The sequence below is a fragment of the Camellia sinensis genome, chromosome 5 (genome assembly GCF_055761805.1).
Source record: "Camellia sinensis isolate YWXY chromosome 5, ASM5576180v1, whole genome shotgun sequence".
Taxonomy (NCBI): Eukaryota; Viridiplantae; Streptophyta; class Magnoliopsida; order Ericales; family Theaceae; genus Camellia; species Camellia sinensis.
In genome coordinates this window covers 11378372-11403629 of record NC_138965.1, presented here as the reverse complement: position 1 = coordinate 11403629, position 25258 = coordinate 11378372, and the positions used below count along the sequence as shown (strand labels likewise).

The window sequence follows — 25258 nt, the reverse complement described above, 5'->3', positions numbered from 1 at the left end:
TACAAAGGAATCAACCGCCTTCCAGTCGGTGCAGTCACAAGTCAAGTCTTTAACTCATGGAAAGCTGATTCTCTCTGATCGGTCCAGTCAAATGATATCCCCTTTTAAGTCAACTGGGTCAATGGTAGAGCGATTTTGAAGAAATCTTTCACAAACCTTTTGTAGTACCCGGCTAAGCCCAAGAAACTTTAAATTTCGGTAACGTTAGTCGGTCTAGGCCAATTCACCATTGCTTCGATCTTCTGTGGGTCAACTGAAATGCCATCCTTACTAATCATGTCCCTAAAACATGACATTATCAAGCCAAAATTCACACTTTGTTAGTTTTGCATACAGTTTATGTTCTCTTAAGGTCTGTAAAGTAATTCTCAAATGATATTCATGTTCTTCCTTACTCTTGGAATAAATCAAAATGTCATCAATAAAAACAACTACAAATTCATCGAGGAATGGTTTGAAAACTCTGTTCATAAGGTCCATAAATGCAGCAGGGGCATTAGTGACTCCGAAAAGCATAACAAGAAATTCATAATGTCCGTACCTCGTTCGGAAGGCAGTCTTTCCAATGTCCTCTGTTTTGACTTTCAACTGGTGATATCCAGATCTAAGGTCAATTTTGGAGAAAACCTAAGCACCTTGCAACTGGTCAAATAAGTCATCAATACGAGGCAATGGATATTTGTTTTTCACTGTTACCTTGTTTAGTTTACGGTAGTCAATGCAGAGTCTTAGCGAGCCGTCTTTCTTTTTCACAAATAAAACTGTTGCGCCCCATGGTGAAGTACTAGGCCCAATGAACTTCTTATCCAACAACTCTTGCAGCTGAATTTTCAGTTTTTTCAATTCAGTGGGTGTCATTCTGTACGTAGCTTTAGAAACTGGCTGTGTACTCGGTAACACTTCAACAGTGAACTCTATCTCCCTATCAATCAAATCCCCTAGCAGGTCATCTGGAAAAACATCTGGGAATTCTCTAACTATAGGAATACTGTCCACATTAGCTTTAGTATCAGCAGGTACAGTCAATATGCAACACAAATACCCTTTACACCCCTTTTTAATCAATTTAAAAGCTTTCACAGACGAAATTAGATATGGAGCAGGTACTACACTAACTCCGTTAAATACAAATTCAGGCAATCCAGGTGTACGAAAAACAACTTGTTTCGTTACATAGTCTATGGTAGCATGATATTTTGTTAACCAGTCCATTCCCAAAATTACATCGAAATGATCAATATTCAAAGGCAGTAAATCAATATACAAAAGTACATCCCCAATAACAATCTCACATGCAGAATACACATAAGCACAAGTCATGGATCCCCCAGTAGGTGAAGATACAGCTAACAAATAGTTCATGGGTTCCAGTGATCTATTTAATTTTCGTAAAAAAGCATGCGAGACAAATGAATGTGTAGACCCCGAATCAATCAGAATATAAGCATTTTGGGCACAGATTGAGAGTATACCTGACACAACTGTCTTGGTGTTCTGCACGTCTTCCGGTACAAGTGCAAACACCCGACCTTGCCTTAAAGGCTCCTTTCCAGTGGCTTTGGGGTTCGGTTTTGGTGTAACAGCTGATGCTGCGGCACTAGCTGCAGCCTTACCATTGCCTTGAGATGTGGAAGGGCAATCTTTTAGTATGTGGCCCACCTTGCCATACCTGTAACATGCACCAGAAATTTTATAGCAAACCCCTTTATGCCTTTTGCCGCATTCAGAGCAGGGTGGTATGGAACCACTTCCCTGACTAGAACTGTTCGTTGACCCTGTATTTTGCTTTTTATTCATTGAGTTATTTTGGCCCTTTTTGAAATTAAAGCCTCGCCTCTTACCCGCCATTCAATTACCGGTGTCTTAGTCTGTTGTAATGCAGTGATATTTGCCTCGGCCATAATTGCTCGGTCAAAGACATCCACATATTTAAGTAACTTCAGAACATTGATTCGATCAAGTATTTCTACATTAAACCCACCTTTAAACTTTCTAGCCATTTTGTAATCAGTATCAACCATGTGTGGCGCATATCGGGCGAGTTCAGTGAACTTAGATTCATATTCTACTACGGGCATGGTACCTTGTTTCAACTGTTCAAATTCAGTCACCTTGCGGTCTCGAACACACTGGGAAAAGTTTTTTTCAAAGAAAGATTCTTTAAACTGAGCCCAAGTCATAGCATTGTTGGTGTCACGGACGAGCATCCACCACCGTCTGGCCTCTTCTTGTAAGGTGAATTTAGCCAGTAATACCTTGTGTTCAGCACACGGAAACACTTCAAATAACTTTTTAGTTTCTAAAACCCATGCTTCGGCCTTTAGCGGTTCAAGGCCTCCTTGGAATGATGGTGGCTTCATCTTGTTGAACGTATGTGTTAAAGCAATAACATCATCATGAACATTCGGTTCTAGTTGTACTGTAGGAGGTGGGGGGTGTTGGTTCTGTTGATGTCTTAGGGCCTCAGTCAACAGTTCAACCGTTCTTTCTAACCTTGCCATTCTTGCCTCAGATGATTCAGATTCATCGGCATTTCTTGCATTCTCCATTTCACTATATGCAATACAGTAATAATAAACATAGGAAGTTGCATACGTAAACACATTAGTATATTAACACATATATTTATATCATGGCCACACACACTTTCTCATGCTCATGCAATGCCCTAATTACTTTTCTGGGACATCCTATAGCTCATTTGGACACGTGTGTGCAGTATAACTCGTGCTCTGATACCACTCTGTCACGACTCAAACCCGCCCCTATGGATTTAGCGTCGCAACCGGCCAATAATCCGTGATTACCGAAGGTCTACTTAACAGTAATGACAGTAATACAGAGTAAGGGGCTGGCAGAAGCCAAACAGTAAATAAAAAGATGTCCAATGAGCTGTGAAAAGCTGAAAACAAAAAGACTTTTATGAATAAGCCACATTCATGACCAAACCATATGTACATACATCATATACACAAACATCTAGGTTAGGGACCAAGTTCCTTCACCATAACTGTACAGTCGAAACTTATTCAATCGGTACAAAACAAAGATAGAAGGGTGATTCTGAACACCCTAAAACAGCCTTAGCTTGAACGAACTCGGAACCTCGAAGTGAGACACGATGGTTGGCTTGACAAAGCGAGAGCTTAACTTGACGCTCCTAGCTTCGGTCTGGTGCTTGGATACCTACATATAAATATAAACAGTGAGCTAAAGCCCTATGAATAACAAATGCGTAAAGGGGTTAAGAATGAATGTCCTTTCATTAATTAAAGCAGTCATTTGCATCAGTAAATCAGTTATTCAATCAGTGGCTCATATTTCATGCCATATCAGCCATTTAGAAATCATAACAATCATACGTGGTACGTCTAATAGCAAAACAGTACAATAGGTCTTAATAGACCGAACAGTCAGTTGATGGCCATCAGAACAATAAACAGTAATAGTTCCAAACATTGAAACTGACAGAGATCTTTGTAACAGTAGCAATAATAGTACAGTAACAGTAAGTTGCTATGGATGTCACGAGTACAGTTTACAAATAGGACAAACATTCATTCAGTAAGTAATGTCATTTCAGAAAGTGGAACAGTCAATCGTTCAGAAATAATTATAATTGAACGTATCTTTACAACATTGTTACTCACAAAGTAGTGGGCTAAAGACAGGCTAATCAACGTCCTCGGGTGCCAACCCTACATAGTTGCAGAACGAACACACACTAAGTTACACACTTGGGATTAATAACTTAGCCCCTTAACTTGAGTCGGTGTGGTTTTATAATATTATCCTCATTAAGATGCCTTAAACTTGGCCTAAGAATGCTTAGGATGGAATGAGGATGCAAAAATGTACTTTAAAACACTTTTTAAATTTTTTATTGAAACAGGGGTCTCGCTCGAGCGTGGCTTTCTACACTCGAGCGAGCTTACCAAAACAGAGGGGTCACTCGAGCGTGGACTCCCTCGCTCGAGCGGACTGTAAAAATGCAAAAAGTACTGGTTATTAAAATTCTCCGCTCGATGCTTGCTCGAGCGTGAGACACAACTCTTCGCTCGAGCGTAGGTCTCGTGACTCGAGCGTGCGTCTACGCGCACAAAAACCTGAGAGCTTGCAATCTACGCTCGAGCCAGCATTCCGTCGCTCGAGCGGGGCTTTGAACAAAAAGATGGTCGCTCGAGCGTGGAAGCCAAAATCTGGAATTTCCAGATTTGCTCCCAAAGCTCAAACCAAGAATTAAACTTATCAAAACTCAACCTTTTGGGCCAATTTTCTGGAAAACACTTGAAAACTCATACTACAACATGTTTTGAAGATCAATTTTGTAAAATCAAGCCCAAATGTGAGACAGTTGAACACAATTTGAATGAAACTTGAAGAATAATGCAAAACATCACATGCATGAGTTCCTATGAACTCTAATGCTCTAAAACATAATCAAATGCAAGCTTGAACTTTAAAGCATGGTGAATTCTTGAACCACAACTAAAATATGAACATGCATGTGAGGATTTCATGAAAACAACCTCAAAATTCTATGATATGGACATGCACGTATGAATTAATTAAAGTTCGTTGAATTCTAGCTCAATTAACCCATGAATTCACCTATTTCATGTGTAGACAAGTTCTAGATGGCTCAATGACAAGATCAAGGGGTTGAGCTCTTACCTAAACTCCTTAATTAAGCTTTACTTAAGCAAAGTTCTTGAGCAATTCAACAATTCTTCAAAATTTCCTCAATTTCTTCTAATTCTCCAAGCCAATTTTCTTGTTGAACTCAATTTCTCCCAACTCACTCTCTCTCACGGTTTTGCCAAGAATATGGATGAAGAAATGATGTAAAACTAAGCTCCAAACAGTAACTCTAATTGTGCCTCACCCAATGGCAAAGATGTAATAAATTCAAACTAATGCAATTTAACATTATTTAATCTAATTAATCATTCCAAATCAAATTTTAATTAAACCTACCATAAAATCACATAAATCCTAATTAGCATAAAATACTAATCAATTCCTGAATCGGTCGCCGATAAGGCTTTCAATTCGCGATTCGAAATAAAAACACGAACAGATCATTCAGTAATCAAACAGATAGAAATGCATTTAAAGCAACACACTCATGCAAACAGATTAGGATTTCATTCTAATTAATTACTTATCATGCTCAATCACAGTTCAACACTAATCAGAGGTGAGGGTTGTCACACTAATGCTTGGCACCGATAGCAGGTCCCAAGGCATTACTAGCCTAGGGCTGATAGCAGGCCTCATAGTTTATTAACTTGGTGCTGATAGCAGGCCCCAAAACTTACTGGTTGGAGCTGATAGCAGGCTCGAAAATACCACTTTACTGCGGTAACCCCGCGAAGATGGGAGCAAGGTAGCCTGAGCATAAAGGACTCCTTTTCTATTACCCAGGTCATGGACCTGCTTTAGTCACACATGCAGGACTACGGAAGCCCCCTTGGGCTTGGTACCAAGGCACAGCATGGTTGATAACAGGCTTAGCTGTGGCTTTCGCCCTAGGAAGCTGGGGAGTTTGCAGTTAGGTGGCTAAGGGTGGAGGCTTTGCCGAGGTGAACACGAACATAGTCGATAGCAAATTAATGGAGTCCTGATAATGCATGTACTGACCAAGTAGAACTGAGAAGGCAAGTGCAGCGGCGAGGTTCACTGCTGTAAGTGCACTTGCTGAGGTTCAAGCTGAGAAGGCAAGTGCAGAGGCAAGCACTCTCGCCGCAACTGCGCTTGCTGAGGCTCAAAAGCGAGTTGCCGCGCCAAACACTCCCGTCGCAACTACACTTGTTGAGATTCAAAAAGGTAGTTGCGGAGGCAAACAGATAGTACATAGTACATGCAAAATGACACGTGGCACCGTCAGCCTGGTGGCTCAAGGCAGAATATTCCATGTGATCCTTTGGGATGTGTCTTCTCTCTATTTGGCCACTTGGTGTCTTCTTGGCACCAAGGAAAAGCCTATAAATAGGACCCATTTCCCAAGATTCAACAAGAGGAATTTTGGGGATTTGGAGGAGATACTGTTCAATTTGGTACTGCCATATATTTTTTCTTGAGCCACTTGCGACACCCTCACCCAATTACACACTCTTCAACTCCCAAATAATTACTACTATTCATTCTCAAGCCACTTCCTCCATCATGCTGTGTTTGGTTGAGGGATTTGATGAGGGATTTGGAAAGAGAAATGGAAAATGTAGGTGAAATGAGAATAAAATATGCTTAAATTTCACATAGTTTCACATACATTTTCCCTTTCTCTTTCCAAATCCTTTCCCAAATCCTCCAACCAAACACAATATCAATAAATTATTAACATAATTTTACTTCTCTAATCACCCCTCTAATCTTGAACCCCCTTTAGAAACTCCGCATCAAATACAACATTATTTTTTAAACAAGTGCCTAGGAATGAATTTTTAATTTACCTTATTATTTTGATGTTTATCTTGTTTTGTTATTTATAAGATAAGATAGTCGATGTTTATCTTGTTGAGGACCCACAATGACCCTAGTGCCTGTGAATGCTATATAACAATTACCCAATGCTTTCATGTAGCTTTACATCCCGTCCCCGAATTACTTAAATTGAGGCCCTATACTATACATTTGTCTCGTTTCTTTTTAACCTTCAAAAAGCAGAGTCGCTGAGTGTATCTGTGGAATCTCTCATCATGTGATTCCTCTGGTTCGTCCATTTCTGTTCCTCCATTGAAGTTGAAGTGGTGCCTTCTTTCATGCACCCTGTTTAGGGTTTTCTTATCTCCATTGCAATCTCTCTCAATCTCTTTGTTAGGAGGCACTCAATCACAGGCGATTTGACTTGAAACTTGGAGCAACTTACTTCGTTACAACGTCTCTGTGGTAAGTATTCAAGTTCCATCTTTTTCTATCCTGTTGCTCTGCGATTGGATCGATCAAACAATACAACTTGAAATCTCTAAGAAAAACAAGGCAAATTGTTATCTGGGTACAGGTCAAAATTTTGAACCTATCACTCTTGTTTTAGATTCTGGTTTCTTTGTTTCGTCACGATGGACGATGGGGAGATTGATTATTCAAACCAAGAGATGTTTTCAAGTCTAAACATTGATGAACTCCGAAGCTGTTTCTTTACAGTTAGTGATTTGGATGAATTTATGAAGGAAACATGCACTCATGCCCACACTTGCAACCCACCAGGCCCTGATTCCTCTCATACACACACTTGTCATCACGTGCACACCAAAACTCTGCCTGCCGCAACTCAAGATAAGGTGGTTTCCACTGATGATATTGTAGAGTCCTCGGAAAAGAAATCAAAGAAATGTCCAATGGGTAATCGTGAAGCAGTTCGCAAGTACCGCGAGAAGAAGAAGGCTCGCACTGCATCGTTAGAGGATGAAGTTGTGGGATTGAGGGCTAAGAATCAGCAATTGGTGAAGACATTGCAAGATCGAGATGCTGAGATTGGAAGGCTCAAGTGTTTGCTTATGGACTTCCGAGGGAGGATTGATGGGGAGATTGGATCTTTTCCTTATCAAAACCTGGCTACTCCAAACATGCCCGGTGCTTATGTGATAAACCCATGTAATCAGGTCTACTGCCTTCAACCAGGGGCGGAAAGAAAAAGAGGGGAAGATTCATCAATGAATGGTCAAGGCTTCGGCTGTTGTGAATTTGCAGATCTGCAGTGTTTGGGGAACCAGAATGCTGGACCGAAGAAGTTCCCTGGTTGTGGACTAGGGAATGTAGCTTCTACCGTCAAGTCTTCCGGTGCGAACTAGGAAACACGGATGCAGATACATATACAGAATACGGGTGCCTCTATACAGATACGTTTGTAAAAAATATGTTTCTACGTATATTAGTAAAATAATAATCTTTTAAGTATTGTGAATTAATTTAAGCCATTAGTTGGTTTTTTGGTTAGTTTATATCACAATTGCAAAACAATCCACGTGAATTTGGCCATGTGCTTTTCCTTTCTATACTAGGTAAAACGATTGTAGGTAAATTTATTTATTGATATTTAATTTTATTATTGTTATATTTACTTGTTAATGTTTATAGATGTCTAATTTTACTATTTATTGTATAAATATGATGTAGGACAAGATTTTCAGGACAAGATTTTCAGAATTTTTATATTTTTTAGTTTTAATATTTTTGATATATTATTAGGATTCTTGTAATTTAGTATAAATATTTTAGAATTATTAGGTTTCTTAATTTTATTATTTTGGAATTAGATTTTGACTAGGATTTTAAATAGTTTAGAATTCTAGTTTCCTATTCTCTTAGGTTTTCTAATTTGTATTGATTTAAGTTTCCTAGTTTATTTTAGAATTACTTTTCCTACAAGTATTAGGTTTGGTTTATTATAAATAGCTATGTAAGCCTCATGGCAAAGACAATTTTTTCATTCAATATTAAGATATTTTCTTTTCCTTGTAGATTCAAGGTTTTATTTTTCTCGTGGATTCGAGAGCCCCTTTCGTCTACTAGAACGATATCTAGTCCTCATGTATTCCGCTGCGTCAAGTGGTATCAAAGCAAGGTTTCTCCTGGCTCGATGTCATTCATCGAAAGAGGAAGCACAAGCTCTATTGACGATGATCATAGAGAAAGATTTAATAGGATTCGAGTCAAGGGATTTGCCCAAGGCCAACCTGTTAGTCACAATGTTAATAGGAACCGTGCTATGGGATTTGCCCAAGGCCAACCTATTAACCACAACGTCTTGAGATGATCTTCTTATTTTCAATATGATAATGAGGATAAATCTAAAGATGAGTTATTCGAGGATTATGGTGAATATCAGTCGGTAAGGCAACAACGAAGATTCAGTGATGTGTTCAATAGCAATAATTGTATCAATCATGACTTTTCAAATTATCAAGTACCACTAGAAATTCCCTATTTTAATGCTTCTTGTCATGTTGAGGATTTTATTTATTGGTTTCGTAAAGTTGACAAATTCCTTGAGTGTATGGAAATCTCTGAAGAAAAGCAAGCCAAATATGTCGCACGCAAGTTACAAGGTTATGGTTCTACATGTTGGAAACAATTACAATATGGTCGAAGGCAACAATACAAACAATCCATTAGGACGTGGCATAAGATGAAGAAGTTGATGAGTTCTAGATTCCTTCAATCAAATCATGGGCAAATATTGTATCAACAATATCAAAGAAAGCTTGAATCGAAACAATTGTTCCAAGGTAATTCTGATTCATAATATTCTTCACAACTCAATAATTATTATGCAATTGTGGATAAAGATTATTCGAGAAACATGACTACAGCTTTCCCAAGTTTGGGTCAATCAAGACTTATAGGTCAACAAATTTGTTACGCTCCACCACACATTGAAGAAGAAAAGGTTTTGAATATCTCAATGTTTCAAAATTTTGAAAGCCCAAACAGACATTCAATTGAAGTAGAAAATCAAGTTGATTTCAATAATGGCGAGAACGTTGAAATTGATGAACGAGAGGTCACTGAAATTATTTTGATCAAGATGTTTGAAGAAGACAATGAAAAGGTGAAGCAAGAGAAAAACGTTGAAGGTAGCCAAGAGCTTCTAATGACGGAACTATCATCTCTTGATTATTATGATGGTTATGAGATCGCAAAAGAAGGAGATCTAGTTGAACTCAATGGAAAAGAAGAAATAAAAGATGAGGTAATAAAGTTGACATGTGCACCAAAGAAGTTGATTGAGGATGTTGCAATTGATATTCCAAGATTGATAATTGAATATCCAACTGATTCTAAGACAGAGCAGAGTCCAAAGAGTATCCAACATCAACATAAAATACACTTCGTTGATTTTCTTGGTGTGGAGCAATTTAATTTGATTTTCAATGCTTGTCTAATTGATCTTGTCAACCAGTTGAAGCATATAGAGAACAACTTTCAGAAAATAAACTTCTCTGCATATAATGTTCAGAAGACGGACAAGCAAGTGAAGTATTCCAAGTATCTTTTTATTTGGGATGGACGATGGCAGATCTCTAATATGAACTCGAGGACGAGTTCTTTCAAAGAAGAGGAGTCTGATGTAGGACAAGATTTTAAGAATTTTTATATTTTTTAGTTTTAATATTTTTGATATATTATTAGGATTCTTGTAATTTAGTATAAATATTTTAGAATTATTAGGTTTCTTAATTTTATTATTTTGGAATTAGATTTTGACTAGGATTTTAAATAATTTAGAATTCTAGTTTCCTATTCTCTTAGGTTTCCTAATTTGTATTAATTTAAGTTTCCTAGTTTATTTTAGAATTACTTTTCCTACAAGTATTAGGTTTGGTTTATTATAAATAGCTATGCAAGCCTCATGGCAAAGACAATTTTTTCATTCAATATTAAGATATTTTCTTTTCCTTGTGGATTCAAGGTTCTATTTTTCTCGTGGATTCGAGAGTCCCTTTCGTCTACTAGAACGATATTTAGTCCCCGTGTATTCCACGGCGTCAAAATATAAATAGACTGAATTTAATAAAGCCCTCCTTAATAAATAGTATTTCTCTATCAATTATCATAATTCGAATTAAAGTCCTCGTGTGTCCAGAGGCTTCTCTAGCTTGTTTATGGAGTGTTTTAAGAAGTTGGTAAAAAATTAATTTTTTTTTTACTTTTTTAATTAATTTTGTGTTTCTATGAATAAAAAATATGAAAAGTGATGTGATTCAAAATAATAAAAAGTTAAAAAGTTAACTTTTTATTTTGTTTCCAAAAACCCCTATGTCAGCCGGCTATAGGGGTGGGCGCGGGTCGGTTGCGGCCACGGAACCTCCAATCCGCCATCCGTCCGCCAAATTGGCGGATTGGAGAAAATCAATCCGCATCCGTCCGCCAATCCGGCGGATGTGGATCGAGCGGATTGGCGGTTTGGCGGATGAATGCGAATCGGTTTGGCGGTTTAAAATTTTATAAATTTTCAACATAATTCAACTTTGTGCACTTCCTCAAAAAAAGAAGAAGAAGAAAGTATTACAGTCAATGACTTAAAAAAATATTACAATCACTGCATGTCTCATCCAAAGCAAGACAGTTTGAAACTTTATAATATCACAATCACTGTATGCTTCATCCACATATTACAATCACAGCATGCCTCATCCACATAAAGTATTACTAGGGGTGCTCGCGGTTTGGCAGTTCGGTTGCGGCCAAAGGAATCTCAAATCCGCCATCCGTCCGCCAGATTGGCGGATTGGAGAAAATTAATCCGCAACCGTCCGCTCATCATCACGCATCCGTCCAAAATGCGGCGGATCGGTTCAGTTCGGTCGATTTTGGCGGATCGGTATATCCACTGCTCACCCCTAGCCGGCTATTACAATTCGACCTGAATGAGACTTGGATTTGAAGCCTGGCTCAATCCATTCGCCTCACTTGCAAGTTGCAAAAAAAAAAAAAAAAATTAAATAGATGATTTTTTTTTTTTTTTTTTTTTTAAATTTTGAGCCTCAATCCACGCCCCGTGGAGCTATGCTCTATTAATATATTTGGGCCAAATTTGTTAGGCAAAGCTTGGCTAAGGTTTTTGAGTGCATCTATTTGCACCCAAATAATAATTTGGTATGTCCAATTAAAATTTTAAAATTTTAATTTTTATTATATTTTAATGTAAATTTATTAATAAGGATAATATATATTAAATTTTAATATATATATATATATATTTTCTCATGTTACACCTAAATCACTTATAATTCTTCATATTCAACTATTTACATCTTCTTTCTCAAGTTTTAATTATTATCAAAATTCACCATTATCATATATTTCTTATTATGTTGTTATTTGTAAATAGAAGAAAGTTTGAATAAAATCAAACAATATTGTTGGCTTTTTGGCTTTTAAAGGTTATTATGGTAATTGCGAGCGTGCCAGCAAGGATCAATTAGTCCTTGCAGAAATTTAATTGCCAACCAATTATCAGACGATTGTGTTTTAGTTCTCTCTCAGCCTCAATGAAGAGGACTTTTACTGGTAGCTTGATTTAGGAGAATTTAAACAGAATACCAATCAAACAAAGAAAATCTGAAGCATTTTATTAGAATGAAAAACTTACAATGATTCGAACTTAGTTTCGTAGAGGTTTACAGCGACAATTTACTTGAAACTACTCCTCTGAATGAAGTGCAGTGCAGGATTTAAAGTACTGTAATGTAAAGAACATGCTATGTAAAACTAAGTAAAGTAGAATAAGACTGGTTTTTTGGATCTGAGTCTGGGGCTTTTTTCTAGGGCCTTCTCTGCTATTTATACTGCTTAAGGATGACCATCGAACTGTATTTCCAACCGTCGAACTGCTCCCCCATGATCGCTGATCATGTAGCCTCAAGATAAGCTCCATTACGCCATCACTTGCAGTTAGGCTTCCCTTATAAATTTGAATTTAAATGTGAGTAACCGTTGATGTCACATCACCTTGTATCTCTTTGTTGATCCACTGCTACTCAGATCTCATAACAACCAATACTAACTGCCACGTGTACGATCAAGATCGAAGATTTGAATGGTCTCCCCGTACTACCCTTACTTTGCCACGCGTCGAATTGTAATTGGCTTGTACAAAATATGGAGCCAATATTACCCCCCGCACTAATATACCCAATACTTGGTGATATTAGTGAATCAAGGTCTTTTATCCACGTCTTTAGAACGTGCATGGGTTTTGCATTTTTCCAGAAATGCAACTGTTATTCACTACTTGTATTAAACTCTCGTTTAATCCTTTGAACACTTCCACTACCTTAGCATTCGAACAGACCGATACATTTCATGGTCGAATTAATTTTTTCCTCCAATGATCGAGCACACGAAAAGTCATATGATGATGCTGTTACTCCTCGAAAGAACGTCCATGCATTAATTAGCCACCTTTACCCACATTTCTATATTCAGGTCATGGATGCCTTTGCAAATTATCAACCCTTAGACTTCGAACATATTGCCTTTAATCCTTCGATTCAGAAACTCATAAATATGGACATGGGAAGTTCTTCTTCTAACTCACCCTTGGACTATGAACAAACTGCTCTCAATCCTTTAATTCAGAAAGTTACAAATATGGACATGGGAAATTCTTCTTCACAATCCTTTGCATGGGATAAGGATGCGACTTCTTCCTCTTCTGGTACTTCCGACTGGACAAGTTAGTCAAAACCTGAGGCTTGTGATTTGAGGGAACGAATCAACCATCACTTTGTCGAATTTATTGACCCTTTAGAGTTCCCTTCGTATGCTCGAAGCTCGGTGGTCTATCCCTACGTGCCCATTGACCATTGACGCAGTTTGGAGGAGAATCTGCTTGTGGCATGGTATATATCCTCCATGCCTACAAAGATAGTGCACACTACCCGACGCCTAGAAGAGGCACAAGGGTACAATCCATCATTCTTAGCCCAGAAGGTGAAGATTTGTTCTTCTGACTGGCTTGATTATATTAATGCCCTTGTTCATTCTACCCTTGTTCCACCTCCTGAAATAGATGCATCCACACCTTCTCCCTTGCCAAATCCTTGTTGGACAGAGAGATTGAGGCTTGCTCTCTCTGTAGATAAGATCTTTCCACCTTACAAGCCTCCATCTTCCCCTACTCCAGCTGAGCGGAAACAAGCTCAACTTCTGCTCGCGGCTTTCTCTCATTTGACCTTCAATGTTCTTCAGGACGAAGTCCCTCTCGAGAACCTTCGATGGGCTTGTGATATTCTGACTCGGGGTCATGTCCTCAATCTCCTCGCCCAAGCAGAGCTTCACATGTTTTTGGACCAACTTCCATTGCTTCTCCACTGGCATCGGACCTCCATGGTCACCACACAATCTTTAGACCAACTTTCGTCCCTTCGCATTCACGCCCAGTACGAAGCAGAGAACTTCATTGAAGAATTCGATGATTTCGAGAACAAAGATTCTGCATACTGGGATGACTTAGAGGTAGACGAATTGGAACAAGAATTGAGAGAAACAGCATTCGAAATAAAGGCTGAAAAGCTCTTTTACGAAGTGAGAGCACATCAACTCATGCAGCCAATGTTAGAAGAAATAGAGAATAGAATAAAGAAAGACAGAAATTCATTGATCATTGTTGGACTAAATTTCATGATCTTGTTATTTATTCCATTCCCTATTTTTATGAGCTTGAGTTTATACCCAAATAGGGCCATTCGATGCAACTGCTTTTGCTTTAATACCACTAAGACTTTTCTTTGTTTGGTATGGTTTGATCTTATCTCCATTTGTCTTTAAAAGCAACTTTAGAGCTTTAAACTGAACAATCTTATCCTTCGAACTTGGACTCAATCGTTTTAAATGAACCCAAAACGACCATGAACTTTTCCAACTTATGGAATGCAATTGGTAGTTTTTTTTTTTTTTGATGATTTTTATTCAGAATCCATGCTTCGAATCTAACAACCCTACCCTTCAAAACTTGTTTCAATCATAACCAGCATATGGTCAATGATTTAATATGATCAATTAGTTTTAAATTGATTCTTTTGCTTTGAATAACAGTCCATAATTTCAAAAATATAGAAGCTCCTTTTGAGGGTTGCACTGTTCTAGTTTTAAAGGACAATTTTTCTGGATATATATAAACCAACTATTGGTTTTGATGTTTTGAATACCAATTTCCATTCTTAAGGGATCTCTAGTTTTGCTTCGAAGAACATTACTTTTATTGAGAAAACCTAAAAGAGGTCTTTAATCCCTTTGAAATAAATGAACACTTGAGCATTTTTGCATTCATTAGGTATGGAATGCGCTTCGAAGCTGGCTTCGTAGTTTCGAAACCGTTGTTATTTGACTTTTGGTGCCAAAATCTGGTTTCGAAGCTAAATATTTTATTTCGAAGCTGGTATTATCATCTGGGCTGTGTTTTTCCCTCCAAAAGTATCAATATTGAAGGGAACTCTTCGTATTCGTACTTTTAGTACTTAACAAATTACGCGATATATTTCCAAACACAGGCTTTTAAAAACCCTTTTATTTCGTGCTCTGAAACCACTCGCTCGTTCAAAACACAAACCCTTCTCCTCTGTTAACCCTCTCTTCCTTGCCTCTTCCTCGCTGCTTGTTACCAATGGCCTCTTCTTCTCTCAAAGTGCCTACCAGTGATCGTATAAGCCCAACCATGGCTTTGAAAAAATGCATTGATGAAGAGATCGCCAAGTTAACAACTGGTGAATCAAGCGTCATAGACGGCCGTTTCTTCGTCCCTCATCACAGCAATAAACAAGAATACGTCTTGGGCCCCATCTTTCGAGAAGCTCCTGCTCAACTTCCAGCCTTGTACCCTCGGCTGGAAGACCATTTTCTTCTCTACGAATGAGGGCTTGATTGGGGAAATTGGAAGGTGACTCGACCTCATCGTTGCTGGCCAACCTTGAGAACTGAATGGGAAGAATGGTATGACAGAGTTGTTCCTGCGTGAGAAGACGACCTGCAAGAGCTCTGTATTCTCGATGCTCTCCGTTTTTCCAGGTTTATCATTCCTGAAGACCCTTTCTTGATTCCTGCTGCTCTTTGTTTTTGGAACATGGCCTTCAATTTTTTCCAATTTCGGTGTAGCATGATGGCTCCCACTGTTCTTGATATTTGCCATCTTTTAGGGCTTTTACCCCTTGGCTCTCCTTTCACTCCCAGTTATCCAGACCTCTCTGTTAAGTTCTCCCTTCCACCTTTAAACTCCTCTTACAGTGATTTTGTAAAGACCGAAAATAAAAGGGTAAGTCCCGTGAGTGATAGAGAACTTTTTTCCTTTATTTTGTACTGGTTGTGTAAATTCCTTTTCTGTACATCATCCCAGAGGATTATGCGTGAGTTCGCTCCACTTGCGAAGGCACTTGTTTTGAAAAAACGTATAGCCCTGGCTCCTTACCTCTTAGACCATGTTTATAGAGCCTGTTCCCAATTTTGTGAGAAACGTCTCGATGTGAACCAAGAGGGTCCCCTTTGGGTGCTCCAACTTTGGCTCTTCGCCTATTTCACTGACTTGCATCCCAAATGCTTAAGATTCCTTGTTCAGGACCCTAGCATTTACGAGGAGAAGTATGCTAGGGTTGTTCTTTATCCTGCTTCCTTTGCTTATTACCTCACATTTTTCCACCAGCTTCCTATTTCTCCATCTCCCATCTTCTTTTGTTCCTTTGATGCCTGCAAAGGACCTGCTTGGCTGCAAGCCTTTTTGGCTGATAAAGAGTGTTCCACCTCACCTCACAAAGATATGTGGGCTTCTATTTTGCTACCAAGGGTGCTGTTTATTGGCACTTTAAACCCTCGAGCTTATAAATGTATAGCTGAAGTGTACTGCCCTTCTCAGTTTGCCAGGAAATTTGGGCTTACTCAAGGTATTCCTATTCCACTTTGCAGTCTCTCGAATGTCCATCTTACGGCCAAAGACCTAGAGGCAGCTACATTCAAACTACTGAAAGAATCATATGAGTTCACATTTGTCCCGTTTCTTCCCTATGACTCGATTTTGAAAAGATTCAAAAACTAGTGGTCAGTCAATATGGAAGTGCGCCTATCAGCGCACCCTCACGATTTACTGATAGGGTTGGGAGTGCCCTCTAGGGCTAAATCCACAACAGCTGAGAACATGCCTCCTCTTTCTACAGTCGCCCAAACTGTTCTTGCAGCCTCGCCTCCTCTAGCTAGAGTCACTAGAGCTGCTTCAAAAAAGGGTAAGTAATTCCAGGTCACTTTTCTTTTTGACTCTCTTGTTTGCTTCCTTTACACTCATATATTTTGGTGCAAGGCCTCCACAAGAAGAATCTCCTAAGAGGACTGAAATTCTAGCCGCTCTCAAGGACAAACAACAGTAGAAAAAGAAAAGAAAGCTGGTGCTTACTCCTGAAGAATCTGAGTCCCACACCAAAGAGAGAGAGGTTGAAAAAGAACAGGAGGTACCATTGTAGAGGAAAAAGAGGAAGCAAATGACTGCCTCTTCTACTGATTTAGTCGAAAACCCTGCTCCTGGGACAACCACCAAAGTAGCAGAAAAAGAACTTGCCCCTGAAGAGTCTGAATCCCATCTTGAAGAGAGAGAAGTTGAGAAAGAATAGGAAATGCCAGTACCAATAAGGAAAAGAAGGAAAACGACTGTCTCTCCTTCTAACTTCGTCGAAGACCCTATTCATGAGGCGGCTGCTAAGGCAGTGGAACAAGAACATTCTAGGGCCATAATTGTCTTTGAGATAGCTGAAAAAAGACGGCAGCAACAATTCTTAAGGGATGAAGCTGCTGCTTCTGATGCAATCCAGAGGGAGGCTGCAAGAAAGCAACATATTGCTGAGCACTACTCCCTTCGAAGCTCTCCCATGGCTGCTATTACTTTTGAAACAAGTAACTTCTTTCAAGCCTCTACTGTTTCTCTCTTATCAAATTTTGGCATTGAACTTTGTCATTACTGAGCCTATTCTTGGTACTTCTCTTCTTTTGCAGCAATAACTACTGAGCTTATTCTTCCAATGAGGACTTCCTCAGTTTCAGTTGAAGTTGAACAGATACAAAATGTAAGGATTCTTCAGATAATGCCCCCACTTCCTAGGCCTACATTCAATGTATCCTCCTTGAGGCCAAGCATTCCTGCATCTCTTTCTTTTGGATTAAATCCATATCTTCCTTACTTGTCTTTGGATCTACCTCAATTTATTTATCTTTCGGGCCTTGCTCTTTTCCTTCCTCCTAAAGGAGTTCCACATGCTGCTCCATCTCTGATGGTAGCTGATTCCCCTACTGAGGGTGCTAGCAGCTCTTCAACCCATGGTTTATTACCTTTACCTGCTTCCAGCCCTTCTTCTCTTAACTTATTGGTGGCTAGGACCATAGAGACTGTTGAAGATGCTCCACATATTTCTCCTATCCCCATGCAGTCCTCTGTGCCTTCCACCATAGCTCTCTCTGCGCCCCTCATGTCTACGGATGAGGTAGATATCTTCGAAGCAAGACTAGCCAGTCTATTCGACATACCTTCTACCTCTCCAATGGCCAATGATGAAGCTGAGCCATTAGTCTTGGCTAACTCCTTGTTAGAAATTCTTGAAAGCCCCTCTTCCTCCAGTAGCAAGCCTTCCGAACTTCTAATGGACTTAGACACCTGTCTGGAATTACTAATCTCATTTTCGAGGATCCCTTTTGAGGCTTTGCAAAGGCCTATGATAAGAATGGGTTCCTTCAGTGCTGCAAAGTTGCTGAGCAGTCCGGCATAAATGTCTCAAATCATATATCTCAGGCGACAGCAGCTACCATCGACTTCTATATCAACATTGGCCAGGCTGCCAAGACTGCAGAGGAGAAATTAGTGAGAGACCAGAGCTTTGTTTTCACAGTACATGCTAAAGTCTCAGGGCTAAAGGAACAACATTCCTCTGTCTCCCATTTTCGCACTCAACTACTGGAGAGGAAGGCTCAACTTGAGAAGGAGTTATCTGCAGTCAACCAGGCCTTAGCTCGAGCTAATACCAAGTTGCTGATCACCAACCAAAAACTGGTCGATCGAAAGCAAGAAATGACTACAGCCATTCAATTGTTTTCATCTTTTAAAACTAGAATATCTGTTGTAAAAGAACAACTGAGGCATTGTAATGATTTTTGGGCCAATTTATGGCAGAATGTATTTGACCCTTTATGAAAAATAAATTCTTATTTATCATTTGAGTATTTTTGTGTTCTTGTACTTGGCATTTATTTATCCCTTTGTGTTTCCCATATAGTTGGAAAATAAGGTTTCAAATACCTGCCATTAATCTTTTTGGGATGTGCATATCCATTCAAATTTCTCAAATGGTATGCTCCAAAATGAAGGACTCTATGGATTTGGTATGGCCCCTCCCAATTTGGTGACCATTTGCCAAACTTATGGCTTTTAATACCTATTGGGAGTATGGTTTTCCACACCAAATCATCTTCATCGAAACCAATGTGCTTGACTTTCTTATTGTAAATTTTGATTGCTTTCTTCTTTTGAAAGAGAATGCTATTTAATGCCAAAATTATGGCTTAATCTATTCCTTCTAATTCCAAGCGCATACTCTGATGGTATTGCTCAGAATTGAGCTGGTCTTGGCATCTTACCCTCAAAGACTTAACATTAATTTTCACAAGCAATACAGCATCATGCCCATACACCAAGGCATAAGGAGTAACTCCTGTACTTGACCTTGGAGAAGTTCTATAAGCCCACAATACATCCAACAACAAGTTATGCCAATCCCTAGTATTGTCTTCCACAATCTTTCGTATTCCTTTCTTCAAGGACTTATTGGATGATTCAGCCTGGCCGTTGGCTTATGCATAATAGGGGGTGGAATTAACAAGGCTAATTCCAAACTCAGCTACAAAAGACCTCACCATTTTTTCATCAAACACAGTCCCATTATTAACAGTTATGGTTTGCGAGATGCCAAACCTATAGAGTAAATCCCTGATGAACCCAATGACCTCAATCTGGTCTACAGCCTTGTATGGCTTAGCTTCGACCCACTTGGTGAAATAATCAATAGCCACTAAAATGAAACAATGATGCTTCGAAAATGGTAGGTGTATTTTCCCCATCATATCCATGGCCCATCCTCTGAATGGCCAAGGCTTTACTACTGCATGCAGATCAGTTATGGGCACATGTCTTATTGTGCCATACTTTTGACATGCCTGGCAACCCTTTACATATTCTATGCAGTCTTTAAGGATAGTTGGCCAATAGTAGGAATGTCTTCGAAGCAGCCATCTCATTTTTACACCAGGCTGATGAGCACCACAGATGCCTTCATGAACCTCAGTCATAGCTGTTAATGCTTCTTTTGGGCCTAAACATTCCAACAATAGACCATCTCCCCCCCTTTTGTAGAGATCATTGTTATATATGATGTATTACATAGATTGTAATTTAATTCTTCTACTGGCCTTTGAGGATGGGCCAGCCAAGTATTGTATTATTGGATGCCTCCAATCTTGTTCCTGCAAATCATTATGATTGACTTCCAGGACCACATTCCTTTTATTTAAGGGTGGTATAGATTTTTGGTATGTTGTTTGGCTTATGTCCCATTGAGTATCATCCCTCATCTTGAAATTCGAAGCTTTTTGAGCCACATCATTAGCTCTATTATTCAAGAATCTTGGAACATGAGTTACATTTGCTATTTGAAATTGAGAGAGCAAATGTAATGCAACAACATAATATGGCAACATGCTTATACTTTGACATTTGAAAATTGTAACAACCCTCATACTGTTTACTGATTAATGACTGATTGATTACCGATAATCACCGATTACTGTTAAACGGAACTGATAATGACTGATAACTGACTGAGAATTGAACTGATTAAAGTACTGAACTGACTGACCGAAATTGAAACTGAATTGAGTGAATACATCTGTTTGAATTGCATTTTATCTGTTGACTATTTGTTTGATCTGTTCGTGTTTTATGTTTAAGCTATTAATTGAAGGCCTTATCGGCGGCCGAACCGGAAATGGGTTAGTGTATTATGATCGTCATATTTAATATGATTTTATGGTATAATTATCTGAAAACTGATTAGGTATGATTAAATTAGATTAAATATTGATCAATTGCAGAGTTGGCCTTATTTACCGAACTACCCCTAGTGGACCACTATCTCACACACACACTTGAGCCTTATACATTGAATCAAACATTTCTTTAGCCTATTTGTGAGACCCTTAGCCGACCATAGAGAGAGAGAGACTTGAGGAGTTGAGTTCATCTCAATATTGCTTAGAATTTGAAGAGAATTGAAGTGTAGATTGCTAAATTGAGCTCCTAGTCTTCTAATTCAAGACCTAAGGTAGGGTAATTACCCTCTTGCTTATGAATTGAGCTTGTTCTTGCATGATTCATGTCAAATTAAGGAGCTAAGTCTTGTTTTAGTTCATACATGTTGAAATAGAACATAATTCATGCATGCATGTTTGAATTGTTGGATTTTGAGTTGAATTCATGGCAAATTGTCACATGCATGTCCATAATTTTGTAATGGTCCATGTTTTCATCTTGTTTGTGAATCAATTGGCTCACTAGAGCATGTTTTGAAGCTTGAAAGTTATTTAAAGATCATGCATGTCATGTTTGAAGATTGTTCTTGAAAATGATTTGAAATTGAGCTTGAATTAAACACCCTTGGGCTTTGATTTCTCAAAATTGAGCTTTGAACCATGTTATACTATGTGTTTATAAATGTTTTCCAGAAAATGGGCCCAAGAGGATTGGTTTTGATGCATTTGAGTGTGAGTTGGAGCTTGGAGGTGCAATCTGGAATTCCCAGATTTTGCACTTACGCTCGAGCGGGGAAAGTGGCGCTCGAGCGTGGAATCCGAGCATCTAGCATCTCTCTGCACTGTTTTGCAGTCCGCTCGAGCGGAGGATTGGGCGCTCGAGCGGAGTCATGTCTCACGCTCGAGCGGGCGTCGAGCGGAGATTTCACCCATCCAGTACTTTTACAGTACGCTCGAGCGGGAAAGTTTACGCTCGAGCGTGTACCTTTGTTGCATTACCGCTCGAGCGGGGAAACCTGCGCTCGAACGGAACTCTGTTTTTCTGAAAATTCTTTTAAATGTGCATCTTTGCATCCTCATCTCATTCTAGGCATTCTTAGGCCTAGTTGTAGACATCTTGTTGAGGATATAGATGTAGAACACACCGAGGCATTATGGGTTAAATTATTATCTTTCCCAGCTGTGTAGCTTAGTGTGTTCAATCTGTTAACTGTGTAGGGTTGGCGACTGGGGAGACACGCTCTAGCTTACTGTAGCCCGAACTCTGTGAGTAACGAATGTGTAAAGATATGTTCACAAATGATTATTTTCAGAACAACTGAACTGTACTGTTTTCTGAACTGATTACTGTTAACTGAATGAATGTATGTCCTATATTCTGAACTGTATCGTGGCATCCTTGGCACCTACTGCTTACTGTTACTGTGACAGAATTCTCTGTCGGTTCCCTCGTTGGAACCACTACTGTTTACTGACTGATGGCCATCATTACTGTTCGGTCTTTTAAGACCTACTGTTACTGTTATGCTAATGGATGTACCACATATGACTGTTTACTGTACTGAGCAACTGAAATACTGATTGAAATGAACTATTTTCATTACTGTAAGGACATTCATTCTAAACCCCTTTACGCTTTATGTTATTCACTGGGCTTTAGCTCACTGCTCATATATATATGTAGGTGTACAGGCACCGGATTGAAGCTAGAGGCGTCAGGGTTACTCCAGTTTTGTCAGGCCAGCCTTTGTGCCTCACTGCGAGGTTCCGAGCCTAACATGTTAGGGCTTAATGGTGTTTTACAATTCCCCTTTTTGTACTGTTTCACTGTTTTGTATAGACTGAATGTTTACCGTACTGTTATCTAGGGTTGAGTCCCTAGTCTGAATGATTGTAAATATTGTGCATACCGTTCTGTATTGTTTACGTATAAATGTATGAAAAATATTTTCATATAGACTGTCGCAGCTCATTGGGCATTGTTTATTTACTGTTTTGGCTTCCGCCAGGCCCTGTACTCTGTTTTACTGTATTACTGTCCTGCAGGCCTTCGGTAATCTCGGATTACTGGCCGGTTACGGTGCTAAACCCATAGGGCCGGGTTTGGATCGTGACAAAAATCCCTTTCACTTGGTTAACCACCAATTGAGAATCTCCAAATATGTCAACTGCATGTACTTGTAATCCAATAAGAATTTCCAATCTCACTATCAAGGCTTCATATTCAGCTTGATTATTAGAACAAGTAGCTTCATCCACTCTGAAACCATGTGTGGTTTCTATTCCTTGTGGTGACTTAATCACTATACCAATTCCAGTTAGGCCATTGGCTTTCGATCCATCAAACCACATTTGCCATGGCTCAACACTAGCCATACCAAGTTCCATTATCTCTTGGCTCTCTATTTGAGATGGATGGTCTGCCAAAAAATTGGCTAAAACTTGTCTTTTCACTGCCTTTTGGGGGACATATTCTAAATAAAATTCTGACAAGGCTAATACCCACTTGCTAATTCTTCCCCTCAACATAGGTCTAGATAACATATATTTAACCAAATCTGTGATTGCAATTACCAAGAAAGTTGTAGGCAAAAGATAATATCTTAATTTCATTGTAGCAAAATACAGTGCAATGCAAAGCTTTTCTGCAGCTGAATATTTACATTCACAAGAATTTAAAAACCTACTAAGGTAATAAACAGCTTACTCCTTGCCTTCTTCATTGTCTTGGGCTAAGAAAGCTCCCAATGAATCTTCTACTGCAGCTATATACAACTTCAAAGGCTTATCGCCATTTGACGACATCAGCACTGGAGGGTTGGCCAAGTAGGCTTTGATCCCTTCGAAAGCAATTTGATGCTCTGCTGTCCATACAAATTCCTCTTCATCTCTTAACCTTAACAAGGAAGAAAATACTTTAGTCTTTCCTGCGGTGTTAGAAATGAACCTTCGAAGAAAATTAACTTGTCCAAGGAACTTTTGTAATTCCTTTTTACTTGATGGAGGTCTGGCTTCAATGATGGCTTTGGCTTTATTCTGGTCAATCTGTATTCCTTTCTTGTGTACTACATAGCCCAAGAAATTTCCAGATGATACGCCAAAAGCACACTTAAGAGGATTAAGTTTCAACTTGAACTTTCTCATTCTTTCCAAAGCTGCTTCTAAGTGAAACAGATGCTCTTCCATGGACTGGGACTTAACTACAATATCATCAATATAACACTCTAAATATCCTCCAATAAGGTCGTGAAAGATAGTGTTCATGGCTCTCTGATATGTAGCCCCAGCATTCTTCAGACCGAATGGCATTTTAACCCATTCGAAGGTGCCAATATTTCCAGGACATCTGAATGCTGTTTTGTAAACATCCTCCTCCGCAATGCAGATTTGGTTATAACCAGAGTGCCCATCCATCATTGATAAAATTTGATGCCCTGCTGAACTGTCCACCAGCAAATCTACTATAGGCATAGGATATTCATCTTTTGGAGTTGCTAGCTTTAGGTTTCTAAAATCAATGCATACCCTTATTTTGCCATTCTTCTTAACTACAGGCACAATATTAGATAGCCATTCAACATACCTGGCTGTCCTAATAAAGCCTGCCTTGAGTAGTCTAAGAATTTCTTCCTTAACTTTCTGAATCACTTCTAGACCCATTCTTCTTGGTTTTTGTTTGTATGGCTTAAAGTTAGGCTTCATAGGGAGCCTATGTTCCACTAATGACCTATACAATCTTGGTAGTTCATTATAAGACCATGCGAAACAATCTTTATATTTCCTCAAAATAACCAACAACTGGTCCCTGTCAAGAGTATTCAACCAAGCACTTATATAAATGGGTTGTTGTACAGCACCTTCCCCTAAATTTATTTCTTCTAAGGGGTCTTATATCTGAGAACTTACTGGAGCTCCTTCTTTGATTCCTTCTAGCTTCGAAGCAATCTCCTTGTTGTGTTCCGTTCCCCGGTTCTTTGATTCAACCTCTTTACCCTCCTCCTCATAGACGAAGTCTGTCCACAAGGCTTCTTCTTCTTGTATTTCTTGGACTTTTGTTTTTATGTCCAATGCACAATATTTATCAATTGCCAAAACTCTGGCTTGTTACTGCTCCTGCTTGTAGTCAATTATCATGGCTTCTTTCTCTTGCTCCTGTACTTTTTGGACTATTGACTTTACATCTAATATTGAAAATTTAATTAGACTTGGCTTCTGGTGCTTCATCTTGCTGCCTATAACTAGGCATCATTGTCATCTTTAACGACCACCTCTTCATCTGCACTCTCTTGGACTAAGTGCTTCAGGTGTGTCACTTCCTCATCAGCCGTTACTTCGGCTGAGCCATCAGATTTCCTTAGAATACTGAGTGGTGTCACTCCCTCAATATACAAATTGGCCTCTGCGAAGTCTGCGCAGGCTATGAAAGGTTGAGGATCTGCATCAATTTTCTCTGTCTCTCCATTGCCTAGGGCCATCATTATTTTCTGATGCAAAGAAGAAGGCACACATTTGTTAGTGTGGATCCAATCTCTACCAAGTAAAGCATTGTACTTAGCATTACTGTCGATGACGAAGAACGCCGTCATGCAGTCCCTAGTTCCCACACTCAAGTTGATGGGTAGAATTTCCTGGGCCATCTGTTTGTCCCCAGCAAAACCAGCAATGGTTGTACTGGTTGGGATTAACCTGGGATTCTTTTTCCTTA

General features: G+C 39.1%; 1 protein-coding gene across 1 annotated transcript; it reads left to right on the top strand.

The window, feature by feature from the left end:
* The first annotated feature begins 6567 nt into the window (after positions 1 to 6567).
* LOC114270876 (basic leucine zipper 23) lies at positions 6568 to 8934 on the top strand. The gene is made up of 2 exons (XM_028212503.2): positions 6568 to 6891; positions 7004 to 8934. Exon 2 carries the CDS (start codon positions 7062 to 7064, stop codon positions 7791 to 7793), a length of 732 nt encoding a protein of 243 aa, XP_028068304.1. The 5' UTR covers positions 6568 to 6891; positions 7004 to 7061; the 3' UTR covers positions 7794 to 8934.
* The last annotated feature ends 16324 nt before the right edge of the window (positions 8935 to 25258 follow it).